This window comes from Conger conger, chromosome 1 (assembly GCF_963514075.1).
Source record: "Conger conger chromosome 1, fConCon1.1, whole genome shotgun sequence".
Lineage (NCBI taxonomy): Eukaryota > Metazoa > Chordata > Actinopteri > Anguilliformes > Congridae > Conger > Conger conger.
The window spans coordinates 32,919,853-32,940,467 of NC_083760.1; the positions used below are offsets into that span (position 1 = coordinate 32,919,853).

The 20,615-nt window shown below is 40.0% G+C and overlaps 1 protein-coding gene across 1 annotated transcript in view; it reads left to right on the forward strand.

The window, feature by feature from the left end:
* Window positions 1–20,615, forward strand: part of impg1b (interphotoreceptor matrix proteoglycan 1b) — a 41,279-nt gene that overhangs the window by 11,450 nt on the left and 9,214 nt on the right. Inside the window, exons 3-17 of the mRNA XM_061234009.1 lie at window positions 2,433–2,487; window positions 2,575–2,799; window positions 4,438–4,604; window positions 5,199–5,233; window positions 5,931–5,986; window positions 6,082–6,152; window positions 6,523–6,672; window positions 7,419–7,477; window positions 10,005–10,050; window positions 10,126–10,225; window positions 10,760–10,821; window positions 10,927–11,109; window positions 13,943–14,372; window positions 15,066–15,664; window positions 16,318–16,407. Coding sequence (XP_061089993.1) covers window positions 2,433–2,487; window positions 2,575–2,799; window positions 4,438–4,604; window positions 5,199–5,233; window positions 5,931–5,986; window positions 6,082–6,152; window positions 6,523–6,672; window positions 7,419–7,477; window positions 10,005–10,050; window positions 10,126–10,225; window positions 10,760–10,821; window positions 10,927–11,109; window positions 13,943–14,372; window positions 15,066–15,664; window positions 16,318–16,407 — 2,328 coding nt within the window. The remainder of the gene's footprint in view (window positions 1–2,432; window positions 2,488–2,574; window positions 2,800–4,437; window positions 4,605–5,198; window positions 5,234–5,930; window positions 5,987–6,081; window positions 6,153–6,522; window positions 6,673–7,418; window positions 7,478–10,004; window positions 10,051–10,125; window positions 10,226–10,759; window positions 10,822–10,926; window positions 11,110–13,942; window positions 14,373–15,065; window positions 15,665–16,317; window positions 16,408–20,615) is intronic.

Below are 20,615 nucleotides of genomic sequence, written 5' to 3' on the forward strand. Positions count from 1 at the left end.
TCAATTTCCTGTTATTCAGTCATGTGATGATAAACAAAAATTTGAGTAATATTTGAGATGAAAAGGTACCATTAACAATTCATGTGTGAGACTGGCCTACCCCCCACCATATATTCAGAAACTGTTGCTCAATCGATAGCAATCGACACAACATGAAAACTTCATGAGATGTAAAGAAGTGCCTACCATATAACATATAACATATAACATATAATTGTAATAATACAATTAATCACCTAATTTTTTATTTATGTATTTATTTTGGACCAAAAGTATTGAAACCTTGTTTGTAAGCTTTCCAATAATACTGTTATGTTTATTTTTTAAGAAGATATATGTGTCTATAGGTAGGGTAGGGGGTCTAATATAAAAAATACCTTTTATGTGAATTATTTAGGAAATAAATGAATTATATTTACATATAAATGTGTTTGATTATTTGATATATTTATTTGAATCATTTTATTTATTTGAAAGGCACTGAGAAGAAAATATTTGAAAGGTCTGTACAATTAGCCAGTGTTTGATTTTATGGATGTATTGCCATAGTCTCAGTATCTTTAACCCTTTGATGCACAAGCAAACCCATTCTTAACCCTGGTGCTATTCTAAACACCCAGCCATTGTAATTTTGTGATTATCTTTTTTAACTTTTGACGTAATGATGTTTCAGTGTTACCATCCCAATTTTCCCCATTCATTTTGTATTGGAATTATTTTGTAACATTTGACTTTCACAATTTTATTGGCAGGTATGTGAACATTGTACAGTATCATGAAAAACAATTAAACACTTACTTGACAGTATGAAGTAAATATTATATACAGTAAATATAATAAATGGTATATGAGATAATGATTTCACCATTTTATTTGCCATTGCTACAAAGGTCAAATAGGTAATTTTGTTAGTTTGGCCATACTAGCTACTGTATATAAAATAGATAATAATATACCCACAATGCTAAACACACATTGTACAGTTCCAGAGGATGACCTTTCTCATTAACAAAGCGTTTCTGCCTGCAGAACTGCTGCTCACTGGATGTTTTTAGTTTTTGCACCATTCTCAGTAAACTCAAGCGAATGTTGTGCGTGAGAATCCCAGGAGATCTGAGATGCTCAAACCACCCTTCTCTGGCACCAACAATCATTCCATGGTCAAAGTCTCATACATCACCATCCATCCATCCATCCATCCATTATCTGAACCCGCTTATCCTGATCAGGGTCGCAGGGGGGCTGGAGCCTATCCCAGCATACATTGGGCGAAAGGCAGAAATACACCCTGGACAGGTCGCCAGTCTATCGCAGGGCACACACACACACACACACACACACACACACACACACACACACACACACACACACACACACACACACACACTCATACTCATACTCATACCTACGGGCAATTTAGACTCTCCAATCAGCCTAACGTGCATGTCTTTGGACTGTGGGAGGAAACCGGAGTACTCGGAGGAAACCCACGCAGACACAGGGAGAACATGCAAACTCCGCACAGAGAGGCCCCAGCCGACGGGGATTCAAACCCAGGACCTCCTTGCTGTGAGGCGGCAGTGCTACCCACTGCACCATCCGTGCCGCCCTCATCTGCATGCTTTTATGCATTGAGTTGCTGCCAAATGATTGGTTGATAACATATTTACATCAATGAGCTGGTGTACAGGTATACATAATAAACTGATCAGTGACCAGTGTATCCAAAAAATTGTTAAAATCTAAAAGGACGAGGTCAGAAAATGACTGACAGAATGCCCTGTAGATTGCAAATTGTTTGCTAAAGCTCCCTGGTTTGTATCATCTGAAAATTTAACAAATGTAACTTCAATGTTCCTGTCAAGGTAATTTATGTAAAAGAGGAAGAGCAGTGGCCCCAGCACTGATCCTTGTGGGACTCTTCCCATAGTACCATAGGCATAGATTTGGTTATGGATGGTAGTATGGATATCCAACTTACATGAAAGCTGATATAACCTCAGCAGCATTTCAAACAGATCAAACCTCCTTCCGTGACTTGTGAGTGAGTCATGTTGTTTCTGTGTGTAGTGTGCCTGGCTGGTTAGTGGCTTCTTTGTATGTGAGTGACAAAGACAGTGGCTGTTGTGAAAGTTAGTATACAGAGAGCCGACTAAAAAACGACATGGGGTTTTTTGAAGACGGATAGCCATTCCAATTTGCAAAATATGCAGTTGGCTGCCAAAGGAACATGTCTAACTTGCTTCAACATCTTAGAGTTCATCTGTCCCTGCATGCCCAAGCAAATATAAATATAAAACTAGCTTACATTAGCTAAGTTTAGAGCTGGCCCAAAGCTGGTTTACTCTGGCTCACCCTGGGGCAGTTTATGGCAGAGCTGTCCTCTATGAGTTTACTTTCATTTTCATTTGAACTGATTTTGCGGGATTCAGGACCCCCTGAGCAGCATTATTGCGTATTTCCGTGAGATTGGTGGAGAGTCCAGAAGTAGGGAGCTATTATTTTGAAATCTTTCTTTTTATATTTTTTCTGTGCTGCACTACCTTTACAAGTTAAATCTTTATTTTGTTGCAGATCTAGGTGGAGCAGATACTTTGTCTGAAGTCAGAAACATGTACAACAAAGATTTAATGAAGCTTCTGAGGACAGCTAAGCAGATGGAAAACATCAAGGTAACCTCTGAATTGGGAAGACACAGAACAAGGAGGTCTACGTTTTATCAGTCTGGCGTGAAAGTCTGCCCTCAGGAAACCATCAAAGAGGTCATGTCCAGTCATAGAGCATACTACAAACTGAGAGGTACTGTTAAGCCCAATATTTCCCTGCTTAATTTAATAATGACAATATGGGCATATGCATATCCTGTATTGTAGCGTCTTTTCAGCTTGTGAATAATAATTGTAACTGTTTAATAACTGTTTTATATCTATTTTTTGTTGGTCTTGTGATGAATTTTGATGATTCTTTTGAGTTTTGATTAATCTAGACCATGTAGGTTGCACTGGATAAGAGCATCTACCAAATAATTAAATAGCATAAAAATGTTAATCATTTTGCAGTGAGACTTCCTAGAAAACAAATAATTGTCAGAACTGCTATTTTTCAACTTTGCTATTACACAAAGGGTGACCACCACTTGTCTCAAATTCAGTGGAACAATCCAACATTCCAACCCCTCATCCCAGATCCTGCAACCATGGACAATGTCCTGCAGTTTGTTAAAGTTTTGCCATTTTGTCAGTTTAAATATGGCTTATAGTTGTGTGTTTCTGTAAGCAATTCTGGAGGTGATGTTTTTGTATAGGGCGGCACGGATGGTGCAGTGGGTAGCACTGCCGCCTCACAGCAAGGAGGTCCTGGGTTCGAATCCCCGTCGGCCGGGGCCTCTCTGTGCGGAGTTTGCATGTTCTCCCCGTGTCTGCGTGGGTTTCCTCCGGGTACTCCGGTTTCCTCCCACAGTCCAAAGACATGCACGTTAGGCTGATTGGAGAGTCTAAATTGCCCGTAGGTATGAGTGTGTGAGTGAATGGTGTGTGTGCCCTGCGATGGACTGGCGACCTGTCCAGGGTGTATTCCTGCCTTTCGCCCAATGTATGCTGGGATAGGCTCCAGCCCCCCTGCGACCCTGATCAGGATAAGCGGGTTCAGATAATGGATGGATGGATGGATGTTTTTGTATCCATTATTATCATTATTAACCTAGTAGCCTGTTGTTGTTGTTGTTGTTGTTGTTGTTCTAGATAGGCGATTATATATGCTATTATTACCAATGTTGTTCTTGTAAAATATTATTAGATATTTTACATAATATATTACATAATATAATGTCCATTTTCTTGCTAATAATCTTGAATTTTGAAACCTTTAGTATAGTAGTGAGTGTTTTTGATCTTAGCAAATTAGCGATTACTAGAAAGAAGTCCTTAAGCCACCTTGAATTAATCCTGAAGGAGGATAATTCAATGGGATGATTAATTAATTGCTTAACTAATTATTTTGTTAAAATTTTTATGTTATACAGGACCAAATTGTTTCTTCCCCAACACTTTTTTGCAGTACATGCTGCAAAATAGCAGAAATCTAGGGCAATGATTAGGAGCACATTCGTCAAAAGTCAAATTAGGTTTATTACCATGAGAGCAGAGCAGATGTACTCTTCAGAACATCAACGTAAAAGATTTATGTAAGCTGTGAAATAATAAATGATGCTTATGAGACATCCTCAGATGCCAGTGGAGATGGCGAAGAGACAAAACAAAGAAAACAAAGATTGAGAATGACATATCTTGAAGATGTCTGTAGAATAGAAGTGCAACTGAATGTAGACTTCTATCTTCAGAGCAACTTTAGTGTAGGAGCACAGTGCAGACTGTTCGTGCAGAACTCCTGAATAGGAAGTACAGCAGATTTCAGAGCTTAGTGTGTGTCTGTGTACAGTTTGTCAGGAGGCAGTTTGGGAGGCTTTCCGCGTCTTTCTGGACCGGCTCCCGAGCAACGAGGAGTATCAGAGGTGGGTGTTCACCTGCCAGCATGAGCCCCTCTGCCTGGATGACCTGGCCAGAAATTTCAGCCACTCCCAAGAGCACATTGACATGGTGCATAAGGTCAGCATGCCCTGTCACGACCCCTCCCCCTCTGACCCCACAGGGAGACATGAGGATTGATTTTAAAATGTTTAAAGGTACAATAGGTAATTTCGGACTTCTAACGGTCAAGAGAGGAATTGCAGCAAAAAAAACACCCTCGAACCACAATACTTTTTATCTCACCCCCTTCTCTGTGAACGCACTGATGTTGAACTGCTATACAATGTTTTGGTACAGAGTGCTGGTCCATCAACTGTATATTTTGAAACCCGAATTTAAGGACTATAAACACAGGCAGAGGGTCAGTGAGCCTTTTGTCAATGATAGGAAGGAATTTACAATGGTATTTTAACAATGTTTTAACACAAAAATCTTACCCATTGTACCTTTAAGAAAAATTACATCATTCAACATTATTGATTAAAAAGAAAAAATAACTAATTTGCTCATAATTAAATTAAATATTAAGACAATAACACATTAAACGATTATTTCCCAATAGGTCAAATATAGCATAGACAGAAATGCTTATTAGTCTTTAACATTTTGCTTCATTTCATCTACCTATTTTTGATGAAAACATTGATCTTTTTTCATCTTGTCTTATTACAGAGAGTGGTCTCTGCGGCGGACCAGCTGCAGAAACAGTAAGCACAGAGATTACTTTGACATGTCCTAAATGAGTCAACAAATTTGGGGTATAGCACTGTTACTGTTAAGGCCCTGAGTTCAAATACCATAAAAGAGGTATTTTAAAATAGAAATGGGAAACAGATGAAAGAACTGGGAAATAACGTGACAAAAGATGTTAAAAGATGTAAATATGTTGATAAGCAAATAGCATCTTCCCTGGTTCCTGAAGACAAGAAACAGTATATATACAAACAATATATGAGTGATTATTCTTAAAGCAGTTGACCAAGTTAATTCAATTGTGGCACCCGCTTACTAGGGCGTTATTTGCTAACCATGAGCCCCTGATTAATGACAACATCTACGGACAAACCCATATCCTAGACCAGGGGTGGAGGGCAAGCTGGAAGCTGGTTTTTTTTCCAACCAATTACCTTAACTTGAGCACAGTACAATCTTTAGGATACACTGGCAGTCTACAGCTGTCGCTGATCTATATGCAAATGCCTGCTCCAGACATTATTTAGCTGATAAAAGAATTAAGAGCAGAAGTTGGCACAAATTCGAAGTGAATCGGCACTTGCTGTGCACCCCTGTCGTAGACTAAGACTATAAAAACTAACAGTATCAAAAAACAAAAACAAAAAGTTTATTTCAATTATAAGTGAAATGGGACCAATGACCGTGTCTCTTCTAAACTTATACCATCAGAGAGGGAGTCACCTCAGAGCCTGGACCTACAGGGCATCCTAGTCCTGAGATAGCAGGTGAGTGCATGTCAGTTGCCATCCTTCAAACATCCTCATTTCCCCCAAACGAGTCTCATGAGCAGATTTTCATTTGGTCTCCATTGTTGCGTCAGGACCTGGGGAATCAACCACAGCAAGGGCTTATCCTGACCCCGTTCCCAGTGACATCATCGGTAATACTCAGGTAAGGTTCCAGGCCTGTTCTCCATTTTGTCTACTGTTCTGGTTGTGGTGCCTAAATTCTAATTCTAATTTCTAATTGTTGGTAAACTTGGTGGTAGAGAGGCTCTGATTTCAATCATTCTTAGAACCTTGACGACAAGGAACGCTGAAAAGGAAAATTGGATGCTCTGATGCACTGTTGCCTGCTGTTGTTTTGGCCACTATCAAATGTTGCCCTTCGATCCAGCAGATACATGCCACTGTAACTTTTGTGTTAACGTAAAAAAAGAAAGTTTGCTCATTGGTGTGTTTTTTGCCGTGTGTTTTTAGGGAGTGCAGGTTATTAAATTGTATTTATTTACTTAACTTTCATTTTTGTCACCTCCTCCCAGGGCACTGACCTTCCCAACATTGTGCCAGAGATGATGGTGGAACAAGTGGTGGAGTTCAGCATCACCATTGTGGACCCTGGTTACAGTGAATTGTTGAACGACCCTGACACAGCCCAGTACCATGATTACACCCGCAGTCTGCATGATCAGGTGAGGAAAATGTAGTAGGGCTATAACCCTGGCCAGCTGTCTCTCATCTTCCCCTCCACACACCCCGAGGATGATAGAGGGATTTCATGTCTCCCTGTATTTTTATTGTATGTCGCTCTGGATAAGAGCGACTGCTAAATGACTGTAATGTAATGTAATGAATTAAGACTTAAATTGCACAACTCATTAAGGCATTATGGCCAGCTGGAGGCCTGTCAAACCAAGAGTGTTGATATCATTGGCTGTTGTGACCCAGAACTGCAAGCACCTAGCCCAGCTTTGACCCCCCTCTTGAGAAGCTTAAATAAGCTTACAACAAAGAGTCAAATGAAGTCCTGCAAACCCGGTTGACAGCTGAAGGCTTCAAGAGGATGGATGACATTTTCAATCCTGAAAGAAAGGCAAAGCAAATATTTTTTTAAAGAATGAGGAGGACTGTTGTGGGGATGTGTTTACTGCTCTTCACAGAATCATAGTTCTGTGATTTAGCTCCACCTGTTGGTATCAAAATTGAATTAGTCAGGATCAGTTGATGTGGTGTCAGTAGCAGAAGAGAGATGATTAAAGGACACAAGGGCTACTCTCTAAACAAACAACTTTTATGGAACATTTTTTTTGCAGTTTTACTTGAGCCTGAAATTAATCAGAACTTCCAAAAGCAAAATATGAAACTGACACATTTTGAAAAGTGAGATAAATATTTAGGGCAATAAATATTCCAACTTTTTCTCTTTTCAATTTTGCAGATGGTGCTTGTGTTTGAAAAGCTTCCAGGATTTAAAGAGATACGAGTTTTGGGATTCAGGTGAGAATACTTTGGCCCTCAGTGGTGTTACTGTATGCCGACAAAGGTGTTATGCTAGAAGTCTCTCAAACTGCACGAAAGACAATTTCACAGGACCTTTTTGCTGTAAGCTGCTTTTGTGCATATATTATTACAAGTCCATTCATTCTTGAGGTTAATATTTTGATGAAAACAACTGAAAACAAAAATAAATAAACGACAGATGGCACTGAGAGTACTAGCCTGGCTTCATGATGCCTTAGGTACCATGGTTGGTATGATGGTAATTATCTTCCAAAGTGTGCGTACAGCCCAATGAGTCAGTCATTATGGTAAATATTACCAAAATGTTCTGATAGCCTTTTCATTAGAATAAGGGGAGATTGATTAAAAAATTCATTGACACTGCATACTGTTAACAAAGGACTTTGAGGGCCGTAGATACACTAGTTGATATACTTTCTGTTCACATACATAGATGATGGACTCAACCTGTAAAAGTACAGGTACTTTTCACTGAAAGGATTTAAATAAAATAAAATAAAAAATTGTCACTGACTGGACTAGCTCTAATAGTCTTTCTGTAACACTGACTCTTTACTGGACTAGCTCTAATAGTCTTTCTGTAATGTTATTCCTCCTTGTTCAGCTACAGAGTGCACTTAAAGAAAATGAGATGAAGTTCCATAAAAATAAGTTTGTCTTAGGAATGTGTATGAATTAAAATAAGCGCACAGCCCTCTGCCTATGGCCCCTTCTGTGGCAACTATTTTACAGGACGGAATCTTGAATGCAAATGTTATCAAACAGTTTGCACAGCATGCTAAACTTAACCTTCACTTTCCCAAAAGTAGGTGCGGCTAGGGAGAGCATGGTTATTTGATCAAAGTGACAGGACGTGCCTGAAGCAGCTGCCAGCTCCAAGTTTATCGTACTAGTCCTTGCCAGATCAGGGCAGATGGCTCATCGTGATTGTATTGCCCAGTTGAAACTGCTTCATTAAATATCCAGTTGCTCAAATGGGTCATATAAACAGGTTGTGTATTCCTGTAGCAGGTAATTTTTGATGTTTCCTTCATTAAATCGCATTGTGGACTGAGCATTTAGTTTCATAAAGGAATTGTGTGTGTGCATGATATGACATGGACAGCATTGTGCATACCAGGTTATTGTTCTAATAATGAGAGCAAGCAGTTCTGTTGTCACGCCGTTGCTAAATCCGTTGAGTCTCCACTGTGCTAGAGCCTACTGTGCTCATTAAAAAGGATCATTATATTTTTCTGCATATTTAAAGGGATATTTCACTTTCTGGGTTTCTTTTGTAAAACCCCACACTAACCCAACAACGGAATTTAGCGAATGGTCTGACTCCCCCAAAGGAAGTCCGAATCAGAGAGCTTACTGGAGATACCTGGAGAGAGATGTATTTGAGAGTTTTCGTGACAACCGTATTATGTGATAAATATGTTTTGTGCCTCTCATGGTAATATACCTTTTGGATAAACCTGATTTGGGTGAATTAAAGGAAAGGAGACAAAACCCCAGATTGCTTTGGTTTCTTCTCCTTATCTCCAAAATCCAGGCCTTTGTTCTTGACCCTAAAAATGGGTCAACCATTAGGAATTTAGAGCCAAACCCCCACCAGGCAGTGAGACCTTGAAACAAATGGCTTCTACAGAGACAGCTTTTGCCCAGTTTCCCCTCGGCTCCTGGACGGTTATGATATCAAAGGTAGACTGTTACAAAAACTAAACCATTACACCAGTCGCACTGAACCAATCAGAATAACACCAAACATTACTATATTCTGACCTGGGATTATCATGAAACATCTTTATGCCATCTCCAGTATTCCTGTGCTCAAACCCTGCAAGGAATGTGAGAGAAGGGGGGCTCCCCAGGGGGCCCAGGAAGACTCCTCCAGGAACCCTTCTCTAGTTCTCCCCCACAGGCATGGGTGCCAAAAGGTGGGGGCTAACAATGCATGCTATTATTTTCAGTGAAGGAGTTTTTAGATGTTTATGGAACATACGATGACCTGCTGGCTTTGCAATGGCAAGAGGACTGTCAGGGGTTCATGGTCATAAAGAAAATACACTTCAAGTAATATGACTAACATTATGTTTAAAGAGGTTTCTAGTGGCTATAATACAATTCACAGCATTTATTCACAATTATAAACATAAATACATTTTTATATTGTGCCTGCACCTTCCTTGAGCAAAACATTCCCTGATCATGCATCATCGGAAATAGCTCCAAACTAAAACAATATTAGAAAAGAAAAATCACATAAAGAGACATATGGGCACTGCGATTTACCTTTTAAATAATTATCTTGCATTTTTAACTGTAATGTCATTACCTATTAAATTTTTTATTTTTTATTTATTTTTTTTATTTTTATTTTTTATTTTTTATGATTTCAGGGCATGATTTCTCAAATTACTGTTAGAATGCCCTGGAAACATGTTTGAGCACAGCCCAAATAACAGCACAGATAATTATAATGCAACTGTTCCTCCGTATTTGTTTTGTGGTTCTGCAGATCTGGGGGAGAAACAGTGCGCTATGCTGTGGTGTTTGAGACCGACGCAACAGGCTGCAGCGACTACATGGATGAGATCATGGCTACGGCCCACGCGGAAACCGAACCTAAGGACACTGAGTTTGTCTTTCCGGGCCCAAGTCTGAAGGAGATGGTGGCCATGGCCCTAAGCGAGCAGGTCTCCTTGCCTGTAGACATACAGTCGCTTAGCTTTGAGCCAGGTATGCAAAAGCTGGAATAATTTTTTGCTTGTTTTTTTAATGGGTGGCCTGTAGCGTAGTGGTTAAGGTAAATGACAGGCTAGGTTTGGGGTTTGAATCCCAGTGTAACCACAATAAGTTCCGCACAGCTGTTATGCCCTTGAGCAAGGCCCTTAACCCTGCATTGCTCCAGGGGAGGGTTGTCTCCTGCTTAGTCTAATCAACTGTTCCTTGCTGTGGATAAGAGTGTCTGCCAAATGGCAATAATGTAATGTTTATTTGTTTTTTTCTGGGGCGAACGTAAATTTTACGTTATGAATGTTCTGACAGTTATGCTTGAATGTTCTTTTACTAGAAAGAAATAATTTCTCTCAACAATAGTAATACATAACAAACGAAGTGATTTAGTGACAAATGGTGATAATGATTCCAGTCAGAAAACAAATTACAGATGCATTATGTTCACTAATGCCCCTTTTGCCAATTATCTCAAAAGCATTGGAAGTCTTAGAAAATGAGACCTGATTAATTTGTCTATTTTATATTTTTAACTAGATAATCTGCCACAGCCGACCATGCCAATAGTCCCAGAAATTGCTGAAGAGCTAAATAGAGCTGTAAGTTTTTGATTCATTTCCTTCAAGCAACACAGCTAAATTCAAGCATGACACAATTATTGCTTGTGAAATTAAAAACATTTGTCAATGGCAATCTGTTCACAGTCTCCAGAGCCGGACTCCCACAATGAGCTGACAGTGGCTACACCTCAGCCAGAAGACGAAGTAGAAAAGCATCATGTCCGTGTCTCTCTTGCCCCTGTTGCAAGAGAAAATGACCTGAGGACCCTCCTGGACCCCACAGCCATTCCAGAAGAGGAGCAAGTGAAAGAAATTAGCATCTCTGAGGTAAGTCATTGGATCCACTAATGTTGGAACAAAAAGCTTCAAATTCATATTTAAGGTAGGGCATGGTACTGGGTATAGTGCATGTGCCATTGTAAGCAAATTAATTATGATAATGTAATTGGGGCTAGATTAGAACGCACCTTCTCAAAGGGTTCGGGCCAACAAGCACCTGTCAGCTTACAGAGTATAAATTATGCAATAACTTGTGCCCCATGGTCATGAATGGTTTCTGACTGTACCATTGCCACCTCTCAGATGGCTACATGTGCTTCAGAAAACGCTCATTGTAGCATACACTCTCCTGAATCAGGGTGACTTTATGATGCGCCACTCAGCATTTTGACCTTTTCCCACATCCCACGTATTGAGACAAAGTCCCGCAAAATAATAAAAGTATAAAATGAAATAACGATCGATTTTTGGGTATTATCCAATAATCTCACATTTGGACTTGGAAGGTTGTGTTTGTGCATTTAATTCTGACTGTTTTTGCTGACTGTTATAATGCATAATTCAAAGGTAAGACAAATGATAAGCCTGAAGCCACACATCCTGTGATGAAGTCGCATCACTCTGGCCCCCCACAGTCCGTTGCTTGTGGGTGTGTTTGTGTTCTTCATATAAATAGCAGTGCCTTTTTGATTATTAATCAAGCAATTCAATAACTGAATAACAAATACCAATGAATATAGCGACTGTGTGCAGCCTACTAGGTTATCCGATTCCTTTGTGTCATAAAATTGTGTAACATTTAAAGGTATAATAAATTTTTTATAAGATTTTTGTGTTAAAACATTGTTACAAGATCCCTTCCTATCATTGAAAAAGGCTCACTGACATGTTGATTCACCCTCTGCCTGTGTTTATAGTCCGGTAAATTCGGGTTTCTGAATATACAGTTGACGGGCTGTCACTCTGTATCAAAACACTGTACAGCTGTACAATAATTCAAGCTCATTGGTTGAAAATTAGTTCTAATTGCCACAGCCAATGGCGTGGGGGCTCTGATTGTTTGCATGTAGCTGCCCAAATTGCACTCCAGACAAGCGATCACTGAAACTCTGTATACTATTGCTTATTCGCCCAACGAAGACTACATATCTAGCTATTCAAAAATACCAAGGCCTGTAGCATAGTGGTTAAGGTACATGACTGGGACCTGCAAGTTTGGTGGTTCGTTACCCAGTGTAGCCACAATGAGATCCGCACAGCCACTGGGCCCTTGAGCAAAGCCCTAAACCCTGCATTGCTCCAGGGGAGGATTGTCTCCTGCTTATTCTAATCAACTGTATGTCACTCTGGTAAAGAGCGTCTGCCAAATGCCATTAATGTAATGTAATGAATTTGCCAAGCTAACTAATAGCTAATTTGCTTGTTGCTACCGATAAGGAATTGGTATTGTTTTAAAACTAGGTATGTATTCTAGTGATTGCTTTCACTGATCGCTTGTCTGGAGTGCAATTTGGGCAGCTGCCTGTTCCTTTTATCGTCTTCAATCATGCATGTTTAGCTAAACCTTTATTTGTCTGAAACTGTAAGTTACAGTTGCATTGTTTGTGGTACACTATCATATCTTAGTTATATAGCCAGCTAGTTACATAGCCAACTAAGTTGCATGCTCATAATATAGTTGGTTAGCTAAAGTGAAAACTTCAAAAACACAACAAATAGAAATAGTGTTGTGTAGCACACTAAAGTCAACATTTCAATAAGTCTCCTGTTCAAACATTTTCCTACTTAACACTGCGAAAAGACGGCAGGCTCTGTCACGTTTGTCACCTTCACCTTTTCCAAAACAGTGCATGAGAGCACTGAACTGCATAATATCACTTTATATTATGTGTTTTATTACATATTACACATTGTACCTTTAATATGTAAGCCTAGCCTATGTAGTGGAGGCAGGTGCACTAACTATTTTTAAACCGAGCAGTGGCCTACCCTACCCAATTTTTTATTTTTTATTTTGCTGAATTAACAATCAAACAAATTTGCTGAATAATCATGTAAAATGTAGCCTATAGTGATTGAGAAATGATCATGACTGACAAAGAAATACTAGATTATTGAACAAACAGTAATCAGAATAATTGGAATAATAAGAAAAGTGGAATAATAAATAACAAAGCTTTCTGAATTCTAACTCACTTTATCGTGTTTCCTTCTCATCACGTTTTGGAATGTTTAATTAATTAAGACAGTACTTAATTTAGTCAGAACGAATTCAGGTGCCCAACAGAGTCTTCAAATTACATTTATATTTTATGTAATCATAAAGGATAGGAAAATTCTGTTTGTCATGCAAAGAACAATGATGCATTCTCAGAATAAATGCGAATCATTTAACCTATTGGTCTTCGTTAAAAAATCTCCTCCCATTGGAAATTAATGGGGGTGATGTCATCGTCGCTTCTTGTCACTGGATGTGTAGCTTCAGCCTATCAAGCCAAACCTGCATTGTTTTAAGTAAAAAATTGAATTACTTAACATTGATTGAGCAAGAACTCAATCAAGGGTGGCCTGTAGCATAGTGGTTAAGGTGGTTAAGGTGCATGACTGGGACCCGCAAGGTCGGTGGTTCGAATCCCGGTGTAGCCGCAATAAGATCCGCACAGCCGTAGGGCCCTTGAGCAAGGCCCTTAACCCTGCATTGGTCCAGGGGAGGATTGTCTCCTGCTTACTGTAATCAACTGTACGTCGTTCTGGATAAGAGCGTCTGCCAAATGCCATTAACGTAATTAATGTAAAAGAACAAAAAACAGTATATAGAGTGGTCACCCGAGTTTGAGAACACTGCCTGAACTATTTTTGCCCTTCTGACTTTATTCCACAGGTTGGTAGCATCTTCTCTTCCCACGATGTGGCCCCTGAGCACGGCACGGTGATGTTCAATAGCGTCATTCCGGACCCTGAGGTCAGAGGGACAACGCCCGAAGCCGTCACACATATTCCTATGACCGTGCCATCAGCAACCCTTTCCTTGGCAGACGAGGTTGGCACAGACAGTGCGGCAGAGCCACCCAGCACCACTACATTTTTGTCACCCGTGGTTGAGCAGCCACCAGCAAGCGATAAGCCAACTTTACTCCCGCAGCCTGAAGGGGGCGCTGAGGAAGCAGACTCAGTGGAGGATGGACACTCTCCTGTGGACCCTGGGGTTGCAGAACCTGAAGGTGAAATCATTGTTCTGGATGAACCGACAGACACCATTGAGGATGGAAGTGTTCCAGAGGTGACCTCCATGCCAGATATCGGTGTAGAAGGTGAGTCACACCCGCCCATTAAATGGTGGAAGGTCGGAATTAAAAGTCCGCTGTGTGAGGGAAACTTGAATTTGCTGAAGGAATAAATCATCAGGATGTACTGCTTTGTTGTGATAAATAATTGCAGCCCAATGAGTAATCTATTTTGGGATCAAGTGCTTTGTCTCATTTTTGACTTTGCAAACACCCAGGCCGTCAAACAAATAATTAATTAAGAAGACCTTCAGTAATGGTTGAGGTTAACATTACAGAGGTTCCAAAGTGCAAAAATAAATGAGCCTGGTGAAAATGTCAATGATGCAGAAAGTGGTGCCAGTGTTATGCAGCTAATTTGCTTTTAGTGCTCATTTGGATACAAGTACACTGTGCACATATAGCAATTGTGTAACTAATTCCTGTTGATGGTACTATGCAACTGCCATGTAAGCACACATCTGTCTAAATACAGAGGGGTAGGATTAGTTCTGTGGACACCTTCAAGTTTGGGGTTAGGTCTACGGTTCTTCAGGTTTGATTTGTAAGTATGAGGGTAATATATCTTACTTATCTAGCGAGTATAATGTAGTGTCATTATTTGGGTATTACACTTTTTTGGGGTCTTGGCTTATTAAGGACCAGTTGATGCTGACTAATATTGGGCATCAAATCTACATTAGTCTTTCATTTTTCTCTATTCAATTCTGTGTTTTTAAGAGATGCCATCAATCACGAAGACCGATTCTTCAAAGGACAGTGAAGGAGAGGCAGACATTGTACTGTTGGACAATAGCCCCATGCTTCCAGAAGTCACAGCTACCTCTCCTACAGATCTGGAGCACCTCGAAGCTCCATTAACTGAGTCCCATTTAAATACAGTCGAACTCGCAAGAGGACCCCCAACAGTCGCTGTGACAGATTTCAAAATGGAGCCAGAGGAGGTGTTCACCACAGAGGCCATTGTTACAGTAACAGAAGAGCTTGCAGTTCAAGACCAGGAGGATCAACCTCCTCCCACCAGTCCGTGGTCTCCGTCGGGCAATGAGGGCACAGAGGGCATCATGGGGGATCTGGATGGTGAGAGCATGGAAAGCAATGGTGTGCTGGACCCCTCTGAGACGGGCGATCGCCCCTTCGAGTCCACGCCACCCCCCCCTCTCAAATACCTGACCACACCCTCGATGACCACGGCCAGCAAGGGCAAAGAGTTAGTGGTTTTCTTTAGCTTGCGAGTCACTAACATGAATTTTTCAGACGACCTTTTCAACAAGAGCTCCTCCGAGTACCAATCACTGGAGAATACGTTTCTGGAACTGGTAGGTATACAAATGTTGGTCGTGTCCTTGCTCCTCTTCATGGCTTGGTTTCATTGTTCATTAATAGCTTCAGACTGTGTACAGTAACAATAGTGATAAACTCAGTGCGCAGTGTATGAAGTCTGACAGGGTTCTCTCTTTGAAGTTATGCCACAGGCAGGCGCAAATTTATTTGTGTTTCGCATTCTGAACCTACTTATTATTCATTCAAGTGAGAATGCAAGCTGTGTCTTCACCTTAGGAGACTAGTCTCGCTGCTGTGTGGCTTACGGACCTTAAGCTCTTGTTATATCGTGTTAATTATTTATATTTACACTTATACTGATTCCCTGAGATATTGTATGCTTCCTTTATGTTTATACAGTTCAGGAAGGGTATTTAAGGTCCTAACTATTTCAATTATCCCTGCTATTATTAGCAAAGAAACTGATCAAAATCTCTTCAAATGAACATTCCAGTGAGAGCTTCTGTATACTTGACACAAATGTAACCACTTCATATTTTCAGAACAGAACCACTGATACTGGGTTTATCATTTGATGTAGAACACAGGCATCAAACTGGCCAGAGCATGTTTTGGGCTGCGCTCTAAACAGCGGCCCATCTTTATCAAACCAACAGTTAAGTGTTTTTGTTGTTGTTGTTTCGACCAGACACAGTTCTCACAGCCCACTGACAGGCCAAACCCAGAAGCCTCACAGAGATTTGAAAGTGGGAAGCAGAGGACATTAGCCTCCATTCCGGTACCTCCTCACTGGCCTCAAACTTGTTTCGCTTCATAGAAAGCATGACATGCTTTGCTGCTCTTAAACAGCTTGCAACTTTTCTCCCAAAACGTTCTTTCATAACAGTTTTCAACTATTAATTCCCTTTGCGTCTACTTTGCAAATATTTAGACGTCACCATTTGAAATTTAACAAGATGCAACCTATTTTCTAACAATAACTGCACTGGGCATCAGCTTTGCAATGGCGCATTACCAAAATGATCCTTCTTGTCAAAAGGGGGCATTCCTCTAGCCTCTAATTGCTTGTTGTCTTTTCTAGACTTAACCTAGAGGGCAGTTTATTATTAATTATAATTATGTAATCAGATAACTCCTCTGTATCTGTGTAATTATTTTAGCAGATGTGTATGTTTGCTTCAAAGAATGCATGGTGAGCTAGGGTGAGTTGGCTATGTTTTTATATGTACCAAGCAAATTAATGTGAACAGCTTGGATTTTAGATTTCGATTATCTGTACATCATGTTCTGGTATGTGTTACATTGTTATTTGAAATATTTTTGCATGCATTAATTTATTGTGTTGCAATTACGCTTTCTGAACCAACATTACAGTGGTCATTTTGAAACAGAATTTTCTGAAATTCTGGGGATGATAGCATCCATAGCAAAAACAAACCACATTCAAAATCCTGTAGTGAAGTAAGTGTGTATGTTGACATAGGTATGTAGACGTGTTGGATAAGATAACATCACAAAATGACATGGTATCACAAGAGAATGTTGGTTAAACGATAGTAGATGTGATGATAATAGAACCAATATACCATAGTTTATTTGAACTCTCTGAACTGAGAATTTTTTTCTGCACTGCTGTTATGTGAAAAGGATGCTTGCTAGCAAGTTTAAGGGCACCCCCTTAAACCCCCACAAACTGAATTTAGTGCTATGTATTTTATTCAGATTTGTTAGCTGACTCATCATTAAGTTGTTGAAACAGACCTGTGGCTGTCTGATTACTTACCGTCTCTTTTTACAGCTTGCTGTCTTTCTAGTTGCACAAGTGCAGCATACTGTAAGTGTTTTGAGACATTGCGCGAAAGGCAATTGAGTGTTGTGATGACTAAGGCATGCCGGTGTGCCTGAAGCAGGTCTGAATAAGAAGCTTTAGGTAATTCCACTTAGTGTAAGTGCCTTGAATGTTTTACAAGAACGCTTTTAGTGGTTTAAATCTACTTAGGGCTACATCAGTTGATGTGTCCATGTAGTATTTGAATTTATGAATGTTATGAATGAATGCATGCTTATTGGTGTTTGGTATGTGCTTGTAAGTACATGTAAGTACATGCTTATGGTTCTTTGTTTACCTTCATAGGATAAGCCTTTTTAGCTACAACTGAAACGACAATATGTAATTAAAGAACCACGCCTACAGATAATCACATGGCTATCAGGCTATGTTACCGGAAACAAATCTGCAGTTAATGTGTACTGTGAGCTTTAGCTTATTCGTTAAAAATAGTTACAATAGGAGGGTTTGTAAACTTTTCTTGCGAACCACTTAAGAGGACATACCATAACAATGCGACATAGTGGAGCTACCATGCACTTTACCAATATGATGTGGGTCCAAATCCCCTCGTATGTGCTATACCCTCATACCCTTGACAAATGTTCTAAGCCTGAATTTTCATAGTCAATATCTACCTGTTTACCCCTCATATTATGTTAAGTTTTTATGTTTGGGGTCAAATTGAGCTTTGCAAATATTTTGAGTATGGCTTCTATTGGCTCCTCTACTATCCATCCATCCATCCATCCATCCATCCATCCATTATCTGAACCCACTTATCCTGATCAGGGTCGCAGGGGGGCTGGAGCCTATCCCAGCATACATTGGGCGAAAGGCAGGAATACATCCTGGACAGGTCGCCAGTCTATCGCAGGGCACACACACCATTCACTCACACACTCATACCTACGGGCAATTTAGACTCTCCAATCAGCCTAACGTGCATGTCTTTGGACTGTGGGAGGAAACCGGAGTACCCGGAGGAAACCCACGCAGACACAGGGAGAACATGCAAACTCCACACAGAGAGGCCCCGGCCGACGGGGATTCGAACCCAGGACCTCCTTGCTGTGAGGCGGCAGTGCTACCCACTGCACCATCCGTGCCGCCCCCAAAATACTAGTCATGGATAAATTTTATGCCAAGCCAGCTCTGTAATTTAACTCACAAAGTAAATTTTCTATAAAGTTGAACATGTCGAAATGGCAACCTCTTCAGCTAAAAACAGTTTATGGAGTCAAATAGGATTACCAACTTAAGTAAATGCATGGTTTCAGTAGGAAGAAAGGTAACAGTAAGACAGGGTTAGTTCACTGCTGAATGACTGAATGAACAGCATATTTACAAACTTTTATAGAGTCACGGCCAGAATTATTGGCACCCTTGATAAATATGCACAAGAAACTAATAAAAAAATAAAAATACAGTACCCAAAAAAACAAACGCTAGTCTTTTCCTATAGTTTGTAATAAGGTTAGACACATTTGGAGGGATTTTTTTCCACTATTCCTCCATGCACAACTTTTCAAGATAATTGATATCCTTGGTTTTACACTTATGGACTGCCCTCTTCAGTTCAGACAACAGACTTTCTTGATGGGGTTTAACTTCGCCAGTGCAGAACATGTATGTTGTTTTTGCTTAACCATTTCTGTGTGGATTGTGATGTTGTTTACTGTCATTGTTCTGTTGGTAAATCCACCTCAGCTTCCAAGCAGAGACAAACAGATTTTCTCCCAAAATTACCTGGTAATTCATTATACCATTGATCTTAGCGAATAATGAACTCACCTCCATATGTGACAGTAAGTATGAGGTAAATGTATGTATGCATTTCTCCTATGGCCGTTCAGGGTGTGTATGACCAAAAAGTAAAATTTTGGTCTCATCTGACCATAGCACCTTTTTCATAATTTGGAAAATTCCAGATTCCTGGTTTTGTTTATTGTGCCCAGTAAGGGCTTTCTTCAAAAGTACTTTGTTGGTAAGGTGGTGGTGTCTAATAGTTTTTTTGAGACATGGTGACCCCAAGATGCAAAACAACCCATCCCTGGGGACAATGTGCACCTGTGTCCTCTTCCTGACAAGTTTACAACCATTCCATATGTCTACATTTTTTTATTATTTAAGTGCTCAGTGGCCTTTTCTTTTTTGTACCCACCACCAGACTGTTGATCTGTCTCGTTTGAATTGACAGTTGGATGACAAAGGGAGGTTGCATTCTTTTTACCTCAGTTGTTTATTATATGCAGTCTTTTTCCTTTGTTTTCATCGAGGGTGCCAATAATTCTGGAGCCGACTGTAAATGTAAGATACCACAGGAGCTGCCAGCCAATTCAAATGTCTCAGAAAAAGGCACCAAGTTACAGAGGTCTGCCTGATAGTCTGTTATCAGCTGGGACATTCAAGAGTTCTCGAGAACACATGCCCTGTAAACGCCTTTTTAGAATACTGTATTCAGAATGCAAAAAAAGGAGACTGTGGAGTATTTTGTTAATAGAAAATATGGTGTGTCATATAAACATTTTATTTGGAATCATTAACCCACTGAATAATTGGCTGGATGCTCATCATAAATGGCAGCTCTGCGAAAATGTCTGGATGTGTAGACATTGCCAAGTGTAGCACTGTCTCATAAATTTCCAGGTGTTAGAGCTGGCTGTATTGGATGCAGGGATTTAGCAATATATTTTGTATTTTGAAACAATCCTTTGACACCTTGAATAAATGATAATAAAGATAAATTAGTAATAAAATAAAAGAACCGATAAAATAGAGATAGTACTTGGATAGAAGACCGCCTAGGATAGGTGGATCACTCCTCTCTGGGCTAAAGGGAAATATTTGACAATGTACAGTGATGAGAGCGCTGTGTTCTAAAAGGTGACTTCCTTTGGGTAAGACTTTAAGGCAAGGTCCTGACTCACTGTGGTCATCAAAGATCCCATGGCACTTTTCTAAAGAGTAGGGGTATAAACTCCTGTGTCCTGGCCTAGTTCCTATGAAAACTGTATTATCTGAAATGACCCTGGCAGTTATACCCACTCACTGCAAAATAAAATTGATTTATATGTGGACCTGCCTGGTTCAATAGAAAATAGAAATTAGAATGAGGATGCTGACAATTTCTCTCCATTTAGCTGTCTTGAAACTGC